The sequence below is a fragment of the Rhinatrema bivittatum genome, chromosome 6 (assembly GCF_901001135.1).
Source record: "Rhinatrema bivittatum chromosome 6, aRhiBiv1.1, whole genome shotgun sequence".
NCBI classification, from domain to species: Eukaryota; Metazoa; Chordata; class Amphibia; order Gymnophiona; family Rhinatrematidae; genus Rhinatrema; species Rhinatrema bivittatum.
This window is the reverse complement of record NC_042620.1, coordinates 216,304,387-216,330,949: the sequence shown is the minus strand read 5'-3', so window position 1 is coordinate 216,330,949 and position 26,563 is coordinate 216,304,387. Positions and strand designations below refer to the sequence as shown.

General features: G+C 42.3%; 1 protein-coding gene across 1 annotated transcript in view; it reads right to left on the bottom strand.

The window, feature by feature from the left end:
• Positions 1-1,228: 1,228 nt before the first annotated feature.
• Positions 1,229-26,563, bottom strand: part of LOC115093994 (transmembrane protein 182-like) — a 74,819-nt gene continuing 49,484 nt past the window's right edge. The window contains exons 4-5 of the mRNA XM_029606552.1: positions 24,952-25,089; positions 1,229-2,121 (exon numbers count right to left, since the gene is read on the bottom strand). Coding sequence (XP_029462412.1) covers positions 1,892-2,121; positions 24,952-25,089 — 368 coding nt within the window. The 3' untranslated portion in view covers positions 1,229-1,891. The remainder of the gene's footprint in view (positions 2,122-24,951; positions 25,090-26,563) is intronic.

The window sequence follows — 26,563 nt, the reverse complement described above, 5'->3', positions numbered from 1 at the left end:
AGAACAGCCTTTTTGATTAAATCCCTTTGTTTGTAATACATGGTAGAGATGCCAGAAAAACGCCATGCTGCACCAACGCACAAAACAGCCTGTTTACAATAATCCAAACAACACCTAAAGAAGCCTCAAAACTTCTGTAACAAAATGTGGGCCAGATTTTAAAACCTACGCACATGGCGTACATTTATGCGCGCTACCCGGCACGCACAAATGTACGCCCGGTTTTATAACATGGGCGCACAGCCGAGCGCATGTTATAAAATCCGGGGTCGGTGCGCACAAGGGGGTGCACAATTGTGCACCTTGTGCGCGCCGAGCCATGCTGCCTTCCTCCGTTCCCTACCCCCCCACACCACCTTCCCTTCCCTTCCCCTAACTCTCCCAACCCCCCCCCCCAGCCCTAAGCTAAACCCCCCTAAAAAAAATTAACTTACAAGTTACGCCTGCCTTGGGCCTCTGAATAGAAACACTATCCCTTCTGTGAAACATGGGGGTGGATCTCTGTTTTGTGGAGGGGAGGGGGTGAGCTACAGCGGCACAGGGAATTTACTCAAAATTGTTGGCAGGATGAAGTTAGCATCTTATCAGAAAATATTTGAGAAGAATTTGCAATCATCAGCCAGGAAGATGTGCATGGGGCACACTTGGACTTTCCAACATGACAATGATCTAAAACATAAGGCCAAATTGACCCTTCAGTGGCTGCAGCGAAAGAAAGTGAAGGTTCTGGAGTGGCCATCACAGTCTCTTGATCTCAATGTCATTGAGCCACTTTGGAGAGAACTCAAACATGCAGTTCATGCTAAAGGACCAAAGAATTTACAGGATCTGGAGGCTTTTTTGCCAAGAGGAATCGGCAGCTTTACTACATGAGAAAATAAAGGGCCTCACTCCCAACTATCACAAGACTGCAAGCTGTCGATGCAAAAGGCGGCAATATACGATATTAAGAACTAAGAATATGCAAATTTTTGAACAGAACCATTTTATTATTTCCTTTATTGCTATGGCTTGTTTAATGATTGTGCTATTCTGTGATGCATAATAGTTTAATTTGAAACACATTAAAAATAACAGCTGTGTTTTGTCTGATCTCTCATGTTTTCTTAAAATGCTATACATCTTACAAATTCTGCCAGGGTTCTATAAACTTATGAGCACAACTGTATATATATATATATATATATATATAGAGGCAAATGTCTGGAGCTATTCAATCCACAAACTGCAAAAATGATATTTAGATTGGCTAGGTGGGATGTATGATGGGATGGCCCCACTGAAATTTAGTCCTATACTTTTTTTTTTTCATATCTTCAGTTTTTACAGAATAGAGATTGGAGCCAATAGTGTCAGTTTAACCTGATTTATGTGCCGATCTTCAAGGTTTGCAGCTTTTAATGTATATTTAAAGCATTCTGTAGAAATTGTAAAGAGTTCCATCACTTATATCTATCATAACTGTTGTCCTTTAAATGACTGAGAAGTAGATTATCTTTGTATCCATTTCCATTAGGCAAAATAATTCATCTTCATGCTGACATTTCATGGGAATTAATGATAACAGGCACTGCAATTGCTCTCTCTTTCTCTCTCTTTTTCTGTAAATTAATTTATAAACATTAATTGCATGCATTCCACAAACAATGGCAGCAGTGGCCTGGCTTTTATAATATCCCTTCTTGTTTCTAAAATGATGGAGTAGTTAATTTCATGTACATCTTCCTTTGTGCTATTGATCAATGTGTGTTGATGATGCACCTACTGGTAGCCGATTATCAGTCTAGCAACACAGATACAGAAAATGACCAGTCGCTGAAACTGCTTTGTGCCCTTATTCCTAGCCTGAAGCAGTGATCTTCCTCAAAGGCTTCTCTGTGACGATGCTTCCTCATTTCTGTGCTATGAGAATGCTTCGACCAATGAAGTAGAAGAGAAACCCGGAGACTAATACCAGAGGGATCCCAGCAGCAGCAAACATAAACGACCATCCGTAATATGTATCCACGTGGGTGCTGTCCAAGCACTTTTCACTCCTGTCAAGAAGTATGTACTTCTGGAGGTCAGCTGCAAACTCCTTCCACATGACAAACAGAAGAATAAGGAAAAGAAACAAGCCACCTGTGATGGGGGGAGGGCGGGGAGAAGAAGCAATGAAAACCACAGTCAAAACACCTATTGCAGCTCTGGATCTAAGCAACACATTGTGATGTACTATAAGGATTCAGTTTAACAAAGCAATACCAGTCAACCAATTCAGATCCTGATTCACTAAAGCTTTTCTCCATTCTGTATCTGGTCTTAGTCATTATTACCATGTGTTATGTATCATAATCATGTGTTTTAGTCTTTATTATCACCTAGCTCCAGGGTGGCCAACTGGTATCTCGTGAGATGCATGTGACTCTTTGGAGCACAAACTGCAGCTCATGGGTGAAGTCCTCCCCTCTGCTGCAGATAATGCTGTGATCCTCCCCCTTTTCAGCAGCCAGCTCCTGGGCAGAAGATGAAAGTTTACAACTTCCACCTAAGATTCAGGTACTGAGAAGGGAAAGGATTACAGTGTGCAGAAACTGCCTGCCTTCATATCCTTCCCCTCCCTATGCAGTCGCTGGAACCTAAGCTGGACCAGGGGGCCTGCACATAGACCTGACAGACATCCACAGTGACCATCCCACAGCAGCCAAAGATGAGACCCGGGGGGGGGGGGGGGGGGCCACCATGGAGCCCATGAAAGAACCTGTGTGTGAGGAAAAGAAAAAGGATAAAGTTTGTGCACCTCCTCCAATCACGTACACACACACAAATGCACAACTATCTCAGGGTGACTGGAAATCAAAAGATCTTAGGTATCGAGAGGGGAAGATGTTTTAATCCTTATTAGTTTAAATTTTGTGGTGTTTGTTGTGTCTGTTTTTCTGAAATATATATTGGTGTTTAGGAATTATTAAAACAAATACTATATATATATATATATATATATATATATATATATTATATGAGTTTTTAATTAATGGATGTTCTATTTGTCATCTGTTTTCAAATATTTATTCTTTTTATTAGTATTGTTTTAATATTATGAATGATGATTTATTTTTCTTGATTTTATTGTTTGATATTTTATGAAGAATGGTGATGTTTCTATTTTTTCATTGTTGCACTCCATAATACAGTCAGACTTGTCACAGTTTCCAGTTGAGTTTTTGTCTGCAGGTAGGTGGGCAGTGGAGTGCCTCAGGGATCTGTACTGGGACCCATGCTTTTTCAATATATTTATAAATGATCTGGAAAGGAATACGATGAGTGAGGTAATCAAATTTGCAGATAATAGAAAATTATTCAGAGTAGTTAAATCACAAGCGGATTGTGAGACTGGAAAATTGGGCATCCAAATGGCAGATGAATTTTAATATGGATAAGTGCAAGGTGATGCATATAGGGAAAAAAAAACATGCTATAGTTACACGATGTTAGGTTCCATATTAGGAGCTACCAACAAGGAAAGAGATCTAGGCGTCATCATGGATAATACATTGAAATCGTCAGCTGAGTGTTTTGCGGCAGTCAAAAAAGCAAACAGAATGTTAGGATTATTAGGAAGGGAATGGTGAATAAAATGGAAAATGTCAGAATGCCTTTGTATCGCTCCATGGTGAGACTACACCTTGAATACACGACAGTGACTTTAGGTCTTTTCAAGACAGCTCCATTGACTTCACATTCTGCTCTTATAAGCTTTTGTTCTTATAAGCTATTTGTATATAATTTGTTCTCTCCCTGTTCATTGTAAGTTATTATCCAAGTTTCACTCTTCCTGTTCTATGTAAGACTTTAATTGTTGAAATGTGAACCGAAGTGATTAGTAACATTGTTACCTGAACTGCGGTATATAAAACTGTTAAATAAATAAAAATAAATAATAAAATAAATACTGTATACAATTCTGGTCGCTGCATCTCAAAAAAGATATAGTTGCAATGGAGAAGGTACAGAAAAGGGCAACCAAAATGATAAATGGGATGGAACAGCTCCCCTATGAGGAAAGACTAAAGAGGTTAGGAGTGTTCAGCCTGGAGAAGAGACAGCTGAGGGGGGATATGATAGAGGTGTTTAAAATCATGAAAGGTCTAGAACAGGTAAATGTGAATCGTTATTTACTATTTCGGATAATAGGACTAGGAGGCACTCCATGAAGTTAGCATGTAACACATTTAAAACTAATCGGAGAAAGTTCTTTTTCATTCAATGCATAATTAACCTCTGGAATTTGTTGCCAGGGGGTGTGGTTAGACAAGTTAGTGTAGCTGGGTTTAAAAAAGGTTTGGATAAGTTCTTGGTGGAGAAGTCCATTACCTGCTATTAATCAAGTTGACTTGGAAAATAGCCACTGCTATTACTAGCATCAGTAGCATGGGATATACTTAGTCTTTGGGTACTTGCCAGGTATTTATGGCCTGGATTGGCCACTGTTGGAGACAGGATGCTGGGCTTGATGGACCCATAGTCTGATCCAGTATGGCATGTTCTTATGTTCTTATACTTTATGGTCTTCTTATTCTATATTTGGTAGGGGTCTGTCTGGGTTCTATTTGTGTGAGAAAATCGACTAGAACAGGGGTGGTCAACCAGCATCTGAACTGCATGTGACACCAGTGAGTTTCCTGAGCATGTGGGTGTCAAGAAGGAGTAGAGATGGGGAAAAGAGGAGGCTACTGCATTCTGTGAAAGGGCTGGTAGAAAGCAAGAACTTTACATAATACGGCAGTACTGGGGTGGCAGAGCACTCACTGAATGAGCAATTGAGCAGCAGCAGAATAGCAGAATGTATGTGTTTACATACCTTTGTGTGCAAGAGAGTGTGTGTATGTCTGACAGAGAAGGAGTTGGCCATTTCCTTTAGGGGGATCATCCCTCTATGGCATCTTTCTGCTTCTGAATTCTGATTTTGTGGTTCTCAATATGTGAACGTTTGACCACTCCTAACCTAGAATATCATATATTACTTGGATTGTATGTTTTTGTATCTTATGTATGTTTGTATGTTTTTGTATCTTTGTATGTTTTTGTATCTTTGTATGTTTTTGTATCTTTGTTTTTGTTTTTGTATCTTTTTTTTTGTATGTTTTTGTTTTGTATCTTTTGTTTTGTTTTTGTTTTGTATCTTTTGTTTTTGTTTTGTATCTTTTGTTTTGTATGTTTTTGTATCTTTGTATGTTTTTGTATCTTACAGTTTTTGTTGATTTATATATTTATCTCTCTCTAATTGTTGCTCAGTTTAAACTCTGCACTGTCTTCCATTGCCCAGGTTTTATGCTCCCTGTTTAATGTAACTTTACTTTCTACCTTGATGTTAATTGGTTTTCCCCTCAGTTACATTGTAAACCGGTACGATAAGACCTAGTCTTGAGCATCGGTATAGGAAAAGAAATTAAATAAATAAATAAATTGCAAATCAGGGTAATAGCCATAAATGAATTTTTGGGGGCCAAGGATAAAATGGGGGGCACTGTGCTAACTCCCTACTCTGACCCCAAACCTTACCCCATGCTATGTGGGTCTTTAGCAGTAGCTACAAAACACTTTTATTTCTAGCAACACTCTGTCATCTGTCTTTTCACCATCTCAATGTCCTGGCTGTCTCTCACTATCCCTCTGTGATTAGGGTAGCTACTTTATGCAAGTGTTAATCTCAAAAACTGAGCAAATATGTAAACAAGCTTCCAAAAAAAGAGGCATTCCTCATATTTTAAGGTGCTGAGAGAAGTGGGGTTAATTACCTGACAAAAGCAAACAGAAAGTCTTTGATGGCCTCAAATCTATACAGGACTAGCCCAAGGGCAGTGTTGTCTCCTTCTTTAAGTTAGCCTTTTTAAAGGCCCAAGGTGTCATGGACTGGCAGTGATTCCAGTATGTCCAAGCCCTCTAATTGCTACATCTTTAAGGGCTAACTCAAAAGTAACATGATCCTGCTGCTAGGAGAGGGAGCCAGAGCCAAATGTGAGGAGACACAGGCCCCCAAGGCCCCCTCAGAGCTACACTTCTTGCTGCAAATTAGAACTGTCAATTTTGCAGGCTATCCTGTGCAATGTTCTAATATATACAGGGCTCCCGGCCTTCTGTGAATCTGCAGCTACAGGAAGGAATGCAAAATCCAGTCCTTCTCACAGAATTGCTTCTTCTCCACAGATTTGCTGCAGGAGACCAGGGGCTAAGGCACAAAGATGTGACCGCCACTGACCTTGCTTATCTACTCTTCCCCCCTCCCTACCAAAGCATGAATGCTGATCCCAACACGGCAATCGAGTTGCTTCCTCTTTATGTGGAATCCCGGGGCCAGACGTGTCCTACGGCAGCCCCCCACAGTTCAAAGTGCAACACTCTGACCCAGGGCTGTAGAGGATGAGGATGAAGTAAGCAATCCTATGTAATTGGAGCCTTTGGAAGGTGAATACCTGAAAATATTTTGGTTTTGCCGAATAGCAGTTGTTGTTGTAAAAGGAGATACTCAGAAGATAAACAGCACCGCAAATTATAATTCTCAGGAAAAAAATATTTTCCACAGGAGCTGCGAGAGGAATTTAGTTTTTTACACTTTAGGCAAAAAGTCAAATCATGGCTTTTCACAGAGGTCTTCAATAAGGCATTTTAGAGGAGAACAACTAAGACTGTATCAGCATCAGGTAATCAGGGGGAGTATGAAGTGTTGGGGTTGTTTGTTTTAATATGATTGGGGTTTTTCTTGGTTCATATTTTTGAAGTTTTTATTTTAGTACAGTGCATTTTATATATTGAGGTAGAAATTCAAGTGCTACTTAGCCAGATAAATCAGACTTATCAGGCTAAGTGGCTGCCCTTGAATATCCGGCTGTACCACTTAGCCAGATAAGGGACTTATTTGTTTAAATAGTTAGCCATATAATTAGTGGGCGGGCAGTGGGCATAACTGGGCAGCGCTATCTATCCAGTTAACTTAGCCGGATAAGTAGCGATATTGAGCCTTATCTGGTTAAGTTAATTAGATAAGTTAGACGTGGCCCATAGCAGGTCTGTAGTTAGCCAGATAAGCTTATCTGGCTAACTTTAATACTTATCCAGTATATTCAGTGGCATGGATATCCCAAGTATGTTAGCCGGATAAGTCTTATCCAGCCAAGTTACATAGCCGGATATATTTTAATATTGGCTCCATTGTGGTTTTATATAATATTTTTCTAATATATCTTGGTGTACTAAACAAAAGGCAAGAAATCAAGTTTCAATTGATGAAATATTTGAAGCACAAAAGAGGAGCAGGGCCACCATCTGTGCGTTTTTAACTCCTCCTTCCACTCACAGAATTGCTCAAAAGTGCTTTTTCACCTAATTGAGTTTCTTTCACCCTTTGGAGCTGGAAGATCTGAATGCATTTCTTCTCAAAAATGGTATGTCTAATACTATAAAAATGAATATGGCACATTTTATTATTTTTTTATAACTGGGGAAAATAAGAAAGTTACATTGAAGAAAGCTTTTTGCTTTTACTCTGCTGCATAACAACTCCAGCTTTTTCCATGCATGAAAAAGTTTACTTTAAAGGGCAAAGGCAGTTATTTTCATCTGAAAAAAGGTGGCACTTACCCTTTTTTTTGATCCAGCAAGTTCCCACTGCTCCTTTGAACTTCCAGCTCAATCAAAATCTTCAACTATAACTACCAGGAGGTTTTCCCCATTACAAAATCTCTTCTCTCCCTCCCTTCTTTCCCTGGCCCCATATTTAGCTCATCCATCACAGATTTAGCTAGGGCCTACAGACTGTAGCTCCCTCCAGAACCTGGAGTATGTGTACTGATTATATCCACTAAGGGGAGTATGTACTAACAATCATGCTAAAAATGTAGCATGATTGCAGTAAAGGTTTTAGCGTGCATGCTAAAATAGATCTTAACAGAGGACGTGCAAAATTTTTCTTGCATGCCTGCTAAAATGTAGCATCCATATTGAGTGTGCACAATTAGCATGCACGCTAACACAAAAAAGTACAGGATCTACATGCAATGCACATTTCAGCACAAAAGTGCATGCAACCATTACAAAAATTGCAGACATGCTAAACTAAGCATGCTCAATTATCTTTTAATCATGCATTCATTTCCTTACTTCACACCTGTATAAAAGTTAGCCAGACACATGGGGAAGGTTGTCTGAACTAAATACAGACGTGGGTAAGCAATTAACACCAACAGAGGGGTGTAAAGTAGAATTCAGAGTTCCAGGAGAGGAAAAAGCATGCATCTGCATGGCTTGTGCTATGTCTTATATTCCTTTTTTGTATTATCTTTCCTTTGTTTGTCCATTGTTCCAGGTCTGTGGGTGAGAGGGTGAGTAAGGGAATGAATGCATGTTTCTGGCCATCAGTCTTCTTTGACAATAAGGGTCTTTAAAGAGCAGAGTGAAAGGATATGGTTGATGAGAGAATGGACAGGGGGCAAGAATCTGTGTATGTGAGTGTTGAAGAAACATGAGCAAGACAATGTGGGTTGGTCTAGAAGAAATATATCCGTATTGATATCTGCATATCTATTAATCTAATTTTATATATATTTATATTTATTCATAGATATCTATGTATAGAGATATAAACTTGTAATATCTTTTGTACTGAGATGTCTAAATTGAAATCACAAGGGAGCTGCAGTGTTTTGTGAAATTACCAGGCAATTTTAGAGCTACCCTGTCATTAGTCAGAGTCTTCTGAACATCATTGCATATATAAGGAGCTTGCATAGTTGCAAACTACATGGGTGCTTTTAACATGCCTACTTGACATAAACTTTTGAAAACAATTGCCCGCATAGTTTCCCTCTGAAAATTAGAAACTGCACCATATTTTATTTATTTATTTATTTAAATGATTTTATATACCGATAGCCGTTTGCACATCGTATCGGTTTCCAGAAAACTAAAACTTTTTGACAGTGTCATTAAACAGAACTTCCCATATGCATATTAAAAGGCATCTGCATACTTTGCATCTGCCATTTTTGCAGGTGACGGGCAGTGACAGATTTAGGAATGTATTGCCCCTAGGCATAGTTGGTGCTGCTCCCCCCACCACAGACAAGTGACAAAAGAGCAGAAGGTCTAAGGCATAACCTTCTTTGCTCCAGGCTCACCTCTTCCCCTCACGTCTCTGAATGACAGAAGGACTGGGGCTGGATTAGGGAGCAGAGTGGCTTTTCTTTGCTCTGGTGTGACCCATCTTCTCCTGTTCCCTGCACAGGACAGGAGGGGAGGGACAGGGCTGGAATAGAGTGGAGCAGTTTTTCTTTTCTCTCTCATTTCCAGCTTCACCCCTCCCCTCCTTTTCTCTGCACTGGGAGGGGAAGAGCTGGAGCAGAAAGCAGAAGACTGCTCTCTGCTGAGATTAAGTACAGATGGTTGGTAACAAATCTTCAAATAGGCTGCTGTCCCCAAAATGTTTGCCATCTTAGGTACAGGCCTAGTCTGCCTATTGGCAAATCCAGGCCTGGTGACGGGGCTGGGAGGAGAGGGGGAATAGAGAGCATACATTTGAAAATCATTTGTGCCCTTGTTATTTTACTCTCCCCCCCTAAACATACCCACAGGAGTGCCCCTTTTTACTGTTGCTGAAAGTATGTGCCCTGTGGGAGCCACTTGTGCTTTCAGCTGCACAGGGGGAGGTAAATTCAGGCCATTTCATCAGGATTTTGCTGCATAGCCACATGGTGCATTTTAAGAAATCAATGCTTGATTTTTTTTGTCGACGCTTTTGCAGTATGATGTATGTTGGCCAGTGGATGACATCTCTATCTATTCTTTCAGATCTAATTTCCATTGAGCTATTGTTCCATCTCATATATAGGCTGAGGAACAGTGATATATCGGGGTGGTTTTCAATTGGTTCAAATCATATCTGGCAGAATGAACTTATAGTGTCAGCGCTGGTTTCCGCCATTCTGCCTGGCAAACTGTAGTATCTGGAGTCCCACAGGGCTCAGCCTTATCCACAGCGCTGTTTAATATCTGTATAGCAACTATTTGCAAACTTTTGGCCAGACTCTGTGCTGGATACAAACTATACGTGGATGATATTCAGTTTTTTGTCCCGATTTTATTGCCTTGATCTTCCACTTTTGACATGGTCTCTATTTGTCTTTTTGCAATAAAACAGTGAATGATCCATAACAAATTGGCCTTGAATTTTAAAGAAACTGAAATGATTGTGTTACAGATATTTCACTTCAAAAACCTGGAGATTCATGTGGCAACACTTGCCAATATTTTAGGAGTCATAACTGATAAGAACCTAAGGATGCACAATTGGATTAAAGCCATGGTTAAATCTGGTTACTATAAATTACGCCTTAACAGACCCTAAAAACATGACTTGGTTATTCTGAATTTCTGTCTGTAGTTTGGGCCATAATAATTCCCAGTCTTGACTACTGCAATTCGATGTTTGTTGGCTTACCAACAACTGCTTTTTGGGTGCTCCATATTCTCCAGAATTCAGCTGCATGTCTGAGATCAGGATTTGGTAGGAAAGAGCATCTTACTCCTGTCTTGAAGGAACTGCATTGGCTACCAGTTGAATAGCAGATTCAAAATTGTTCTTCATGTTCATAAAATGTTAGGTGCAGACTCTTTGCCTTGGATGAATTCGATTTTGCACATTTATAATCCCACGTGGCCCATGAGGTAGTTTCACAGGGGACTATTGGATGTTCCCTCAGTCCATCTTGCTTTACTTACTGAGATTCATTAAAGGGCCTTCTCAATGGCTGACCCATTGTTGTAGAACTCTTTACCAGAAGTCTTAAAGGGCATTTAATGATTGTGATTGATGTCCTATCCTGCTGTTATTTACTCTTCAGCACTGGTATTTGCGCTGTTTGTTTCTGTTTAATGATGCACAAAATGTGTATGTCTTACTATGTAAGCCACCTAGAAATGTGCTTGTAAGCAGCCTATAAATATTTTAAATAAATACATAATACTGAGGTAGACGAGCAATTCAAAAATATTTAAGCACTGCTGAGATGGAGTAAAGTGCCAGCATTGGTATGGAGTCACTCAGTTCAGCGAGCAAGCCCATTGTTGAGTTTGTACCTAGGACAATGTTAAATTTAATGGACGGCCTTGTCAAAGGAGATTGTCCTAAAGAACACTGCCATGTCTGCTGGCAAAGGAGATTATCAAAGTGATGGTTCTTGCTTTCTCTGCTTCTGTTCATTAGGACACTGAAGAAAAACATGAGCTGGGAAACTCGGTCTCCATAATGATTAGAAATGTGGTGTTGTCAAGGGGAGCGGCTGATGGCAAAAAAAAAAAAAAAAAAAGAACTCTGAATATCTCATTGCTTTCTCTTGTATAAGTTTGTGGCACCATGTAGGCACTAACTGTAAGACAATGAACTCTGACTCATTCTTTCCAATCAATAAAGTAAAACACTTTACAGGAGTTAATTATAAGGAAATTGAACTCTGTGGCTTTCAGTCTCTGCTCACAGAAGCTGGGGACTCCTTCTGTAGTAGCTAATTGTTGGAAACATGAATTTAGACTCCTACTTTCTCTCTCTCTCATCCTTATTTTTTATACGTATTAGGACTGTAAGTTCTTTATAAGGGTTAATTGTTGGAAAATTAAAGTTTGGCCCTTTGTCTCTCTCTCCTTGTGGGCTTTTGTCACCCTCTAGTAAGAATAAAAACTCTTAGTATCTTTAAATGTAAAAGTCTACTGCTACCAGATGTGGAATTCTTTTCAGGGCATCAGAAACCTAACTGTGATATCTGAAAGAAGGGCCATTATGTTCTCAAAAAATCAGATATATCAACTTAGTATTCATATTGGTCCTGTAAAAGCTGTTTTAGCCTGCAGAAAATGTAGTTTTGTTCAGAATCTACAAGGCCACTAGAATTCTGAATTACAAAAAAAGTAATGTGCAGCAGCAGCCAAGAAAGCAAATAGAATGCTAAGAATTATTAGGAAAGGAATGGAGAATAAAACAGAGAATAGCATAATGCCTCTGTATCTCTCCATGGTTCAATTGCACCTTGAATACAGTGTGCAGTTCTGGTCATCGCATCTAAAAAAAAATATAGTGGAATTAGAAAAGGTACAGAGAAGGATGACCAAAATGATAAAGGGGATGGAACAATTCCCTCTATGAGGAAAGACGAGGTTAGGGCTCTTCAGCTTGGAGAAGAGATGACTGAGGAGACATTTGATAGAGGTGTATAAAATAATGAGTGGGTTGGAATGGGTAAACACGAATCAGTTGTTTACAGTTTCAAAAAGTTCAAAGTCTGGGAGACATGCAATGAAGTTATTAAGTAATACATTTAAGACAAATAGGAGAAAAAAACTTTTTTACTCAATGCATAATTAAAGTTTGGAATTTGTTGCAGGAGGATGTGGTGAAAACTGTTAGTGTAGCTGGGTTTTAAAAAGATTTGGACAAGTTCCTGGAAGAAAAGTCCATAAACCATTGTTAAGGTGGACTTAGGAAAATCTATTGCTTGTCTCTGGGATAAGCAGCATAGAATCCATTTAACTAAAGAATCCTGTCAGGTATTTGTTACCTGAATTGGCTGCTGTTAGAAACAGGATGCTGGGCTTGATGGACTTTTGGTCTGACCAAACATGGCATAATTTACTGTATATTCTTATGTTCTTAAATTATTGTTAAGATATTTTATTTATTTATTTAAAAGTTTTTATATACCACAAAATAGGACAGTAGATAGATATATATATATATATATTCCAGTGGTTGACTGATTAGATGTGCCAGTTTCTGGGTAGAATGTAGTGTATTGTCCATGTTTTGTAATTGTATTACATAGAATTCACACATAGACAGCAGAATTTTATTATCCTTGCATACCAGGTTACAGAAAAAAAAAATCTAACATTCAGCTACATCTTGCTTGCTCCGAGCCCTGATTTTCCCTGAAACACAGGAAGGATCATTTTGGCTATCCTGACAGCAAACGTTCATAGAAGACCTGTCCATAATCCTGGGCAAGAATTTATCCATATACCAGAAGCAGGAGCAATTTCATTTAGAAAAATCTGCAAATAAAATGATCTGATAAATGGTAAGCAATTTCCAGTTCTGCTCATCAAGTTATCCTTCAAGTTAAAATGAGCAAAATTGCATTTTTTTTTCTTGAATTAAATAGTGTTGACATGCTTGTCCACTTGGAGATGTAGAAATAAAGGTTAACAAGAAAAAGGTGGATTGAGAAGTTTTCACTGGACGAACTTAATAGATTTGTGACTCGTTTTCCAGAGCTCTGTACCATTTATCAGGTCAATGAAATAAAGAGCCTCAGAAGTGACAGGAGAGATACACTGACAATGGATTGAAGGGGGAAAAAGCAATAGCTGAATTTCAATCTATTGATAGTATTTTCAGTTCAGGTACCTGAAAGCGTTCCCCACAAAGCATGGGAGAAGCAGCATTTTATCAGAGAATCTCTGGAATGGAGGTAAATCATACAAAGTAAGAATTATAAGGTTGAAGGTGTTTCTTGAAAAGCAAAGGAAATCAAACATTACTATGACTTGGTCATGAATCCTGGTCAGGATTTCATCTTAACACTATATACCTCCCTTTTTCAAAATACTGCATTAAGCTGGAGAGAGACCTTGTGCTAAAACAGCATGATAAGGTGGTGACTGGTGTCAGAATAAGAGTGCAGAGGAGAGACAAAATCAATAGAGATGTTTAAAATCATGAGAGGTCTAGAACGGGTAGATGTGAATCAGTTATTTACTCTTTCGGATAGTAGAAAGACTAGGGGGCACTCCATGAAGTTAGCATGGGGCACATTTAAAACTAATCGGAGAAAGTTCTTTTTTACTCAGCGCACAATTAAACTCTGGAATTTGTTGCCAGAGGATGTGGTTAGTGCAGTTAGTATAACTGTGTTTAAAAAAGGATTGGATAAGTTCTTGGAGGAGAAGTCCATTACCTGCTATTAAGTTCACTTAGAGAATAGCCACTGCCATTAGCAATGGTAACATGGAATAGACTTTACTTGCCAGGTTCTTATGGCCTGGATTGGCCACTGTTGGAAACAGGATGCTGGGCTTGATTGACCCTTGGTCTGACCCAGTATGGCATTTTCTTATGTTCTTATGTTAAGTTAATAATGCCCCTGTACAGGTCATTTTTATGATACATGGAACAACACATCTAAACATGACAATGTGGGAAGGCTTTTGGCTCCAGGAATGGCCACACAGTACATGGTAAATTGGTCTTCACTTCAGAAAAGTTTATTCAAAAGAAGGTTTCTCTTCTTTGACAAACACAAAGCCAACAGTGTAATCAAGCAAAATTCTGCCCTAACCAGGTCTTTCAGCAGACAGGCATGGCAGATACTCTTTGCCTGAACTCTATTTGAGGCCCTGCTTGCTTCAGCCCAGATACATCTATTTCCTAGTGCTGTAGCCTTGTCCATCTCTCCCTATTCTTCTTTAATGGCTTTTTGGGGTCTGGCTCTGGAATTCCATCCCTTCCTCTTCTTGGAATTCCAAGGATTGTTTCCTTAAAGTGAAATGCCTTCTTTTGGTATGAGTAACTTCCCCAGGAGTTTTACCCGGTGCACCCTCTTAGCTGTCCCCTTCTGCTTCTGTCTGTGCAAGGTGGAAACCCCATCACACACTGATATTCTGTAATATGATTGCATAGTGTTCCAGAAGGTGACCCTGGGACCGAGGTGAGGTTGGTGCTACCTACATGGAGGAGCCCTGCAGGTGCTCACCATCAGCAGGCAGAGCTGGCTGGAGCAGAAGCCCAACAGGAACTTCACCAATACCAGCCCTCGTTCCCCTTAGGTTGAGCCCTCGGGTGCCGGGGTTGACTGGACTTAGGCACAGGCCTCTGTGCAGACATGAATCCGTTGCAAAAGAGACAGTTGGCCAGTGTTAAGAGAACAAAGTCACGCCAAGCAGAGTTCGGGGCAGGAAGCAGACAGCAGAGATGAGGGCAGGCCAAGGATTGGGCAGACAGTGTTCATCAAGATGAGAAGCAAGCAGAGGTCATAAGGCAGGCAGAAATCTAATGTGGTTGAGAAGAGGTCCAAAGACAAGCAAGGAGTCAATCCAGAGGCAAGACGGCAAGGCAGAACAACAGGAAGACACCAAAGACAGATGAGGGACCACCAGACAAGAACACAGTAAGTCTAAAGAAGCAGGAAGGGACCAGGAACGTGAAAACAAGGCACTGGAACAGAAGCAGGATCAGGAACCAGGAACGACATGGCAAACAGCTACTCTGAGAGGTTTGACCTATTTCTGAGGCATCTGAGGCAGGGCAGAGCAGGCCTTATATAGGAAGAGGCCTGTGATGTCATCCAGGGGCACCGCAGAAGATTTCCCACCATGGGCCCTTTAAAGGTGCCCGGGTTTCACTCATCTAGGGATGCTCCACTCAGCGGGACGACCTGTGACCTGGGACTGAAGGTAAGAGTGGCTGGTCATGAAACGGACCCATGACCAGCCAAACACAACAGTATCCCCTCATCTAACCCCCCCAAGGGGCCTGGGTTTCTTGGGGTGTGAAGCGTGGAATGCCCTTTGGAGGTTCTTGTCCAAAATGTTCAAGGCAGGCTCTCATGTATTTTCCTCTAGGCTGTACCCCTCCCAGGAGATCAGGTATTCCCACCTTTTGTTCCGACGCCAAAATTCCAGTATCTCGTTCACTTGATAGACCTATTTTTCTTCAGTGGATATCTCATGGGGTCATAGTACCTTCTGGGATGGCTACGTGAGGACTAAGGGCTTGATGAGGGAGACATGGAAAACATCATGGATTCCCAAAGAGGCAGGTAGGCGCAGTTGGTAGATTACGGGACCTACCTGATGTGAAACAGGGAAAGGCCCGATGTAGTGAGGTGTGAGCCTCATGGAAGGCATTCTGAACCGAATATGGTGTGTACTCAACCAAACCCTTTCCCCAAGTGTAAATTGTGGCGCTGGTTGCCAGTGAGCATCTGTCACCTTTTTGGCTCTTTGCGCAGCCTTCTGAAGCATCTCTTCAGAATGAATCCAGAGTTCCTGGAGCTCTTGGGCGGTTAATTGGGCTGAAGGAGAAGGAACGGACAATAGGACTGGCAGCGAAGGGGAAGGCTGTTTCCCATACACAATCTGAAGTGGCGATGATCCTATGACAGAGCTAATATGACACGAATCAACCAACCTCAAACCCTCTCTCACTAATTCCTGCTGAATATTTATCATACTATTACCATTCACAACTGTGTCATATTTATTCATTTGATTACCTATGTACCGTTTCATAGTCTTATTTTTTCACTTGCTATTCTAATGTATCAATAGGCTGAAATGTAAATATTGTGCTGTTCAATTTCTCCCCTTCCATCCCAAGTTTATTTTCCTTGTTTTTTGTAACTTTCCCTCTCCCTTTTTCTGATTCACTGTATTTAAAGTTCAAGGTTCTTATTGAAAATATTGGTTTTTTACGTTACGTTATGCTTTACACTCCTTGTTATTTGTAAACCGGGTTGATGTGATGCCTATCATGAAACTCGGTATAACAAAAACAATAAATAAATAAATAAATAAATAAATAAATAAATAAAATATGGGAATTGTGTGAAATTCCACCCACAGAAGGAGGGCAGCCCAATTGTCTGGGTGATCATTTTCTTTTTTTTTTTTCATTTATTAAATTTATTTATCGCTTAACACAAAAAAGGCGTAAGCGATATACAAAAAAGGTAAAACATCCATAATAAAAACATATAAAACAAAACATACAATAGTATAACTCTAAATTGCCCCAGGGTGCATAAAGCTCGACATTGGAATACGTAATCAAATGCTTGGCATAGGCCCTGAAGAACACTTTCAAGGTCCAGTTCGTTTGCTCCGACTGGCCGTTGGCTTCAGTGTGGTAAGCAGTAGTATAATCCAATGTGATGTTAAATTTCTGGCAAAGAGAGCGCCAGTATTTGGCAGTAAACTGGGTGCCTCGGTCCGAGACAATATGCTTGGGCAATCCATACAGGCAAAAAAATGTAGGTGGTAAACAGCTGGGCCAGTTCAGGTGCTGAGGGAGGGCCAGGAAGAGGAACAAAGTGAACCATTTTTGAGAATCGGTCGATAACGACCCAAATAGTGCTGCAGCCATTAGAGAGGGGAAGATCCACTACAAAGTTGGTGGACAGATGGAACCAGGGTACTCTGGGGGCCAGTAATGGCTGTAACAGCCCCCAAGGTCATCCCACCAACAGGTTTCGCCTTGCACAGGTAGGACAAGAGACCTCATATGCCCTGATATCTCTCTGCTTATGGGGCCATCAGTAATACTGCTGGAGCAGCACAAGAGTTCGAGCTAGCCCAGTGTGACCTGGAACACGGGAGTCATAGAACCATTCCAATATGTTCTTTCAGAGCCGGCGAGGAATGACAGACTTTCCGGGAGGGATGGTCACAGAAGAGGCCAAGAGAATCCAGGCCGGATCGATAATATGCCTGGGGGGATCAGGCGTGTCTTCTTCTTCAAAGGTCCACCTGGGCATTCGTGGCTGCAGGCCAATATCTCACTTAAAAGTCAAAATGCGCAGAGAACAGGGACCATCAGGTTTGGTGTGCATTCAGATATTGTGCATGGTGAAGATGTTCCAAGTTCTTGTGGTAGGTATATATCATAATCTGGTGTTATGCACCCTCTAACCATTGTCTCCACTCCTTGAGCGCCCTCTTCATGGCTAGCAACTCCCTGTCTCTAATTCCATAATTCCATTCGGTGGAAGAGAACTTTCATGAGAAGAAGGAGCAGGGGAGGAGAACCCCCATACTGGAGTGTTGGTTCAATACGGCCCCTTTGCCCAAGGATGAGGCATTGACTTCTAAGATGAATGGATATGTGGGATCTGGATAGAGACACAGTTCCTGGAGAAAGGCCTTCTTTAACTCTAGGAACACCGTGACCACTTCAGTAGGCCAAGCTTTGGTATTGACTCCCTTCTGGGTGAGCACCATGAGTAGAGCCACAATCTTGGAATAATTGGGGATGCAGTGCCAGTAGTAGTTCATGAAGCCCAAAAACCTCTGCAAAGCATGGAGGCCCGAAGTTTGTGTCCAATCCTGGATATACCTGACCCTCTCCTGATCCACATGGAAGCCACTACTGGAAACAATGTGTGCCAGAAAGAGTAGGCTCTCCTTCTCAAAAATGCACTTCTCCAGTTTAGTGTATAATTTGTTTGCCCATAGCTGTTGGAGAACTTGACAAACGTCTTAGAGAAGGGACTTGAGGTTCTTTGAAAAGATGAGGATGCTGTCGAGGTACACAGTGACACAGATGTACAGAAGATCCATGAAGATTTCATTCATCATGTTTTGGAATACCGTGGGGGCATTACACAGGCCGTCCCGCATGTTGAATGCTGTCTTCCATTAATCGCCTTGCTTTTTCGAATTAGATTGTAGGCCCCATGTGGATTCAACTTCATAAACACTCTGGCCCCCTGGAGGCGGTCAAAGAGCTTGAAAATGAGCAGCAGGGGGTTCAGCCCCAGTAATCTATGCAAGGGCATAAAGAACAGCCTTTTTTGGACACAAAGAAGAACCCTGCTTCTGTGGGAGACATGGAAGGCCTAATGAAACCCTGGTCAAGGTTTTCCTTGATATACCGGGACATGGCTTCCGTCTCTGGAACTGGATATACCTTCCTACATAGAGGGTTGGTACCAGGCAGTAGATTAATGGTACAGCTGAATGTTCAGTGAGAAAGCAGCATCTTGGCTTTACCTTTGGAAAACACATCTGCGTATTTTGCCCGAGGCAGTCCCAACGAGGTCGTGGCCATGGGCACTGTCGGTGGAGGCTCGATTCATAGAAGGCAGAAATCATGGCAATGGGCCCACCAGCTCGTCAGTTGAAGTGAGCCCCAGTCAAAGTGAGGAGAGTGGAGCTGCAGCCTTAGTAGTCATAACACAATGGGATGCACAGCTTTCTCAATGATGTGGAAGATTATAGTTTCCACATACAGGATGCTGGTGCGGAGCTGAGGAGGGACCAAGTGGTAGTGATCCAACTGGGAAGCAGCTCTCCATGGATGGAGAAGATAACAAATGGTGTCTTCCAAGGACCCACAGGAAGATTCAGATGGTCCACAAGGGCCTTCATAACAAAGTTCCCTCCAGTGTCTGAGTCAATCAATGCTAGAGTGGGGAACTCATGGCTGCCCACTGCAATAGACACTAAAAGGGTGAGTTGGGGAGCAGGAGTGGTAAAGCCTAAGATCATCTCCCTGCTGGCTCCTAGATTTGCTAGTTTCCTGACTTCTGAGGGCAGTGTGCCAAATGGTGTCTGGTCCTGGCACAGTACTAGCAGAGCCCCAAGGTACAGCAGCGGAGCCTCTCCTCCAGAGAAAGGCAACTCCGGTCCAAGCTGCATAGGTTTCTTGAACAGAGGTGAGGTTGGTGCTACCCACAGAGAGAAGCCCTGCAGGTCCTCATCGTCAGCAGGCGTAGCTGGCTGGAGCAGAGGCCCAACAGGAACTTCACCAATACCAGCCCTCGTTCCTCTTAGCTTGAACCCTCGGATGCTGGGGCCAGCTGGACTTAGGCGCAGACCTCTGTGCAGAGATGAATTCATCGCCGAAGAGATAATTGGCCAGCAGGAAGAGAACAAAGTCAGTCCAAGTAGAGGTCGGGGAAGGCAGCAAACAGCAGAGACGAGAACGGGCCGAGGTTGGGGGCAGACAGCGTTCGGCAAGACAAGACGCAAGCAGAGGTCACAAGGCAGGCAGAAATCCAACATGGTCGAGAAGAGGTCCGAAGTCAAGTTGAGGAGTCAATCCGGGGGTAGGAAGGCAAGGCAGAACAGCAGGAAGACACAAAAGACGAGAACACAAACTCCAAAGAAGCAGGAAGGGACCAGGAACAAGAAGAAAAGGCACTGGAACAGAAGTAGGAGCAGGAACCAGGAACGACATGACAAATAGCTTCTCCGAGGAGTTTGGCCTATTGATGAGACATCAGAGGAAGGGCAGAGCAGGTCTTATATAGGAAGAGGCCTGTGACTGTCATCCAGTGGTGCCACAGAGGATTTCCCGCTGTTGGCCCTTTAAAGGTGCCCGAGATTCGCGCACGTGCACCTAGGGACGCCCCACTCAGCTGAGCAGAGTTTCTCGCATGGTGCATGGGGCCTGCACGGCGGCTGGCCACGGCTTCAACCAGGGCCAGCCGTGCCATCAGCAGGCCCCCTGAGACTCGGGGCTGGAGGTAAGAGTGACTGGTCGTGGGACGGACCTGCGACAGGCCAGACGCAACACATAGCACATGCACAGATCAAACATGCGCAGACAATTTTACACCTGCTATCATGGGCACAGAAATTACATCTGACTTCTATGTGCACTTTTTGGCTAGGGGTCCTGGGGCAACTGGTAGAGAGTATGGAGGGTCTGGGTCAAATGGAAGAGGTTTGGGTAAACCGGGGGAGGTGTCAGCGAACTGGTGCAAATACATGTACAATTATTTTTATATAAATGCATCATCCAACTTTAAAAATACTCCATTCTGTGCATACACTGAGGGTTATTATGTGCACATACTACAATTTTTGTGTGTGTAAATTATATGTGCATACTTTTATGAACTAGAAGTACAAGCTGGGCTGATCACTGCATTAAAAAAAATGTGTGTGCATACTGACACATATGCGCATATTGTGGGAATAGAGGTACACAGTATTAACAAACTGTGCAGCTACCATTGCACAAGGTGTAACTTAGTCAAACCTACTTATGTGTGTACATGCTGACTTCTGCATACTATTGAAAATAACCCTCTTAATGTTTGTTTTCTTCCTGCCCAAATTCTACCTGCTAGAATGCCTCTTTTTGCCACCGCTAACAGTTGAATGTTGTCAAAATGTACGCTTTGAGGTGAATTTTCAAAGGAGTTAGGCATGTAAATGTAACATGCTATCTTAGCAATTTTCAAAACCTATATACCCGCATTAAGTGCACTTAATGCGGGTAAAACCTATTGAAAATTCAATGGCATGTATTGTAGCAATTTTCAAAAGCCCACTCGCACAGGTAAAGTGCATTTACACATATAAAACTCAGTTTTAAGCGTGTAAATTCTTTTGAAATCAGGCCCATGCTGAGAACCCTTGCCAGGGGCGGATTGACCTATCGGGGGATCGGGCTTCCCCCAGTGGGCCGGTCACTCCTGTCACGTGATTTTTTTTTTGTATTATAAAGTTTCCAACCAAATTATTAGGGGGCGCCGTGAGCAGTGGTATCCCGAGGGGAGCCAATGCCCCCAGGCGCAAGGAGGCTCATGCGGCCGCTGAGCAGCAACACGTATATAGCAGGCAGATCGGCAGGGCCGTGGTGAGGCTCACGTCACCACGGCCCGAAGAAAAAGATTGCGTTTAAACGTGCTGATTCTCCTCCTTCCTGCCTTTGCGGCCCCGGAAATAAACGTTGCCGGAGCCGCGTGGGCAGGAAGGAGGAGGAGCATCAGCGCGTGCAGAAGAGCAGCAGCGCTTACAGGCCGAGAAGAGGAAGAGGTCCGGTAACAGGGCCGCCGCGGCCCGAGAAGAGGAAGAGGCCCGGTAGCAGGGCCGCCGTGGCCTGAGAAGATCAGGGCCGCTTCAGAGCCCACCCTGCGGTGACCCGCGAAGAGGAGGCACAGAGGTGAGAGAGAGGCTGAGGATCTGTAGAGGGTGTGTGTGTGTGTATGAGATGAGTTGAGAGATTGTGTGTGGGAATGAGGATCTGAATGTTTGCAGAGACAGCATGTGAGAGCCTCTCTGTGTGTGAGAGAGACAGCATGTGACAGTGAGAGCCTGTGTGAATGAATGATTGTATGAGAGACAGATGTGACAGTGAGAGCCTGTGTGTATGAATGATTGTATGAGAAAGCATATGTCAGTGAGAGCCTGTGTGTATGAATGATTGTATGAGAGAGAGCATGTGACAGTGAGAGCCTGTGCTTGAGCAAGACAGCATGTGGGAGAGAGAGAGAGCCTGTGTATGTGAGACAGACAGCATGTGCCAGTGAGAGACTGTGTGTATGAATGATTGTATGAGAGAGAGCCTGTGTGTGTGAGTCAGACAGCATGTGCCAGTGAGAGACTGTGTGTATGAATGATTGTATGAGAGAGAGCCTGTGTGTGTGAGTCAGACAGCATGTGCCAGTGAGAGACTGTGTGTATGAATGATTGTATGAGAGACAGCATGTGACAGTGAAAGCCTGTGTGTGTGTGTGTGTGTGTGAGAGAGAGAGAGAGAGAGAGAAATGCATGTGAGAATGAGAACCTGACTGTGTTTGAGGGAAGAAGATGGAGAGAAAAGAAGTAGAAAAAAATACAATATAAAAGGAATTGGCAAAAAAATAAGAAAAGGAAGGTGGGAAAAAATCGGTTGTGACCAACCGATTAGAAAACTAAGATCAGCCAGCAAAGGTAAAAAAAATAAATAAATTACTTTTTAGTGATTGGCACATGTAATCTTTGGGAATGTGCAAGAATAGCACTTTCTCTATGCGGATCTCACAATGTACGAGATCAGCATGGAGAAAGTGGAAGCCCACAGGGCCTGCACAGAGGAGGCAGCAGAATGGGCTTCAGTGTCAGTAGCAGCAATCGGCGCCTCCCCAATAGCCATGTGGCAGCAGTGACAGTGGCAGCAGAGGAATGAGAGAGGTTCTGAGGTTGCTGGCAAAAGAAAGAGAGGGGGATCTGCCTTTAGTGTGTGCATGTATATGAATGGGACTCTGCCTGGGAGTGTATGTGTGTGAATGCATAGGTGCCTGCCTGGAGGTCTGTGTGTGTGAGAATGAATGTGTGCATGCCTGGGGGTTGGGGAGGGAGTGGTGTGAAAATGAATGGGAGCCTGCCTGGGGGTCTGTGTGTGAGTGTGAGAGCATGAGTGTGTATGAGAAAATCCAAGGGAGTAAGAGTTTGTGTGTGTGGTGGGGTGTCTGTGGAGGGGGAGAGAATGTCTTAGAGCCTGAGAGTGTGTCAGTGTCAGTGAGAGCGAGAGGTTATGGTGGGTATATGAGCATGAATGTGTATGTATGTGACAGTGTATGTGTGAGAGAGAATGGACATGTGAGTATGTGTGAGAGAGAGAGGATAACCTCCTAATCCTTGACAATATCAGAGTGACTGGAAATAAAGCGCTCCCACAGAAGGGGACAGCAGGGGCTTTTTAAAATCCTTATTAGTTTTAATTATTGAATGTTATTTGATATATGTGCTGTTTTGAAATATTTTATTAGTGTTTGGGACATTGTAAAAAATGCATATGATTTTAATTAATAGAATTTCTATTTATCAGTAGTTTTAAAATATTCTTTTATTATGGTTTTACTGTTATAACTGATGCTTTATGTTTCTTGATTTTATTTGTTTTATGAGGAATGGTGGTTCTATTTTTCTATTGTTAATACACGGAGTCTGGCTTCTTGGAGTTTCCATTTCAGTTTTTGTCATTTGTGCTCCTTCATTTTGTATTCTGTATTTGGTGAGAGTTTGTGTTCTGCATGCAAAGACTGAGAGGAAGCATTCTTTTAGCATGTGGTTTCTCTGTAGGGATCTGTGTAGTAGCTTGGCCTGTTCTGTTTTCCTGATAGGAGGTGTATTGATATTTTAGATTCTGGTGTAATATTTGTGGTATTCTTTTTCATAGAGTGTTATTCTTTGAGTGTTGGCAAATAGTACTGTGTTGATATGGGAGGACCATGCCGAAATATAGGGGTGTGTACATATATATGTAAATTATATATGTACATTATATTGTATATGTAATTGAATACCCATGGGCCAGTATGGAGAAAAATCCCCCGGGCCACTATTTTCCCACAATCCGCCCCTGACCCTTGCATACAGGGCCGCCATCAGGGCAGTATTCTTGGGCCTGCAGTATGGGGCCCCAGGATCTACTGCCACATATGGGGGCCCGCAGCCGCATGGCAAAGAGGCCCACTGAGGCTCTCTCCGACAGTCTGTCACCCAGGGGCCTACTGAAACCTGGAGCCGGCCCTGGGTGCGGGCCCCAGAGAAGGGAGAGAATCAATGCTATGCGTGTCTTTTAGACACACATAGCATTGATTTACAGAGCACCGCAGACAGAGACTCGTCCGCGCGCTCTGTCCTGCCAGCGTTCACTGTCTGACGCAGCTGTGACGTCACCGCCGCGTCAGACAGTATGCGCCGGCAAAGCGGGGGCCTCAAAATTCCTGATGGCGGCCCTGCTTGCATATCTTTAGGGGGCTGAAAATCAACTTAGAAAAAATTTAGCCATTCTAAACACATCATCCCACTCTCCCAATTTTACCTGCATAGTTCCCAACTAAGCCTTTAAACATTTACCCTTTCAATTTTTGAAAGTAGAGGAGAGAAATAGAAAAGAAAAAATGATTTATTTTAGAGTGATTTCTTCACATAACATCAGTATCTGACAGCGAGTGCAGCATGGTGTTTGGTTATTTCTGACTGGATTTACGATTCAATGTTTTATTTCAGGGTGTCATTTTTCTCCTGTTTTAAAACAACTAATTTTACTTCCATGTTACTGAAGATACTGACAGAAGTCCCTTCAAGTTTAGTAAACATCACCAGACAGAAACATCTTGCTTGTAAGCATTTACATCTCGTAATTGCCAGATAGATTATATGTGAAAAAAAGACAACCGAAATTTATGAAAGATAACAACATTTATGCTTATATTAATATATTTCTAAAGCTTGACTGAGCACAAAAGTTAATTTTTACAGGAGAAAATAAAACCCTGGATTCCAAACTCGGTATTTAAAATCTTACGCATAATTTAACAAAGCTCATTCATTTTAATCTTTCATGTTATTATATAGATTCTGCCCTTTGCACACACCGACTCAAGCCTCGACATTCCAGTTGCATCCAATTATTGAGACTTGGCAACTTACCAGAAGTGATGAAAAATCCACCTCCTACTTTATAGAGTCTAGCACTGACAAAGGGTACAGCAGACACCAACAGGAATCCTCCCACTATACTGGCAGCAACAGCCACTATGATAAATGCAGTCCAGAAACCTCTGTACACTAAAGCAAGAGAAAGAGAATACAGTTGTCCGCTTATAGAAAAGGAAGTCTGCATAATCAACTCGGTTATCATCAGTTGGTTGTATCCAAACAATTTTCTAGTGGGTAGCTGCATGTTCCATAGCAACTGGAAAAAACATATTTGACAAATTAAAAGCATTAGAGACAAGTTGCACTTGCAGTTGGTGTTAGTGGATGATTCACTTGTAAGTGGCTGTATTTGGCATGTTGCAAGGTTTAATTCCTTGAGTTTTATTTGAAAAAAATACAATATATCCAGAGGCCTTACTTTTCTGTTGCAGATCAGTGGTAGATTCTGCAGTAACAGAAAATTCTGCGGCAAAGTTTCTGAAATTCTGCAGAAACATTATGGTGCGTTTGCATGCATCTGAATAATTTTGCATATTAAATATGGTAGATTTGCATAACAAAAATTAAATCGTTTTTCGACCTTGTTTTGTGTCTGAGTATTTTATTTTGTTCTTTTGAGGAGTTTAATGGGTAAGGAATTTCAAGTATTGGAGGAGGAGAGACAGAGGAGATTTCAGGAAGGGAAGAGGAGAGTATGGGAGGATCAGGGAAGAGAAAATGGGATGAAAAGAGGAATTGGGGTTGGGGTAGAAGAGAAGGAGAGAAGATTGGGATGGGAGAAATAAGAAAGGAGAAACAGAGCTCCTCTTTCACATAATGAGCCCAATTTCACCCCACACCCCTATCTCACCTTCATCTCCCAATCCCAGACTCTATCAGAGCTCCCATCCTGTTTCGCACAGCCTATCCTCCCCCCCCCCCCCGATCTGCACTGATTTCAAGTGAAAGGAAGAAGAGGAGATTGGAAGCATGTTGGGCCCACATCCTCCTCTTCTGCTGCCCAGGGCTCGACTGCTGCTTTGAATCATGCAGAACAGCACATTCAAAGCAAGGCTCAAAGCCCCAGCCAGGCCTCGCATGTCAGAGGAAGAGGACATGGCAGCCAGAAGTGCTGCAGCTCTCCTCCTTCTGCCGAGAAATGAGTGTGTGGGTGGGTGGGGGGGAGTTGCCACAGGAGAGGGGAAGTAGTTGGGATGTGCTTCTGCCCGGAGACAGGCCTCACTTTTCTGACCTGACTTGCTTGGCCTGGTCCCCTGAATTCTTGAGGTAATTCCATGGGGACTGGCAAATTCCATGGCACGAAACAGATTTTGTGGCCCTTCCCATGGCTGCAGAACTGCAGGAAGCCAATGGCCTTGAATATATCTATACAAATCATCCATCCTGAGACCTTATCAGTATCATCATCATCATTATTATTATTATTATTATTATTACTACTATGAGAACAGTTTTTTCAATTAAGCTTGGAAAATCACTAAAAGAGGACAGAAGGTTTCCCATTCTTTGATTAGAGATGTGCAAATCTTTCACACCACGGTTTGATGTTAATTCATCAGATTTTTAAAAAGATTTGTCAGATTCCAATTAGGTTCAGTACTCC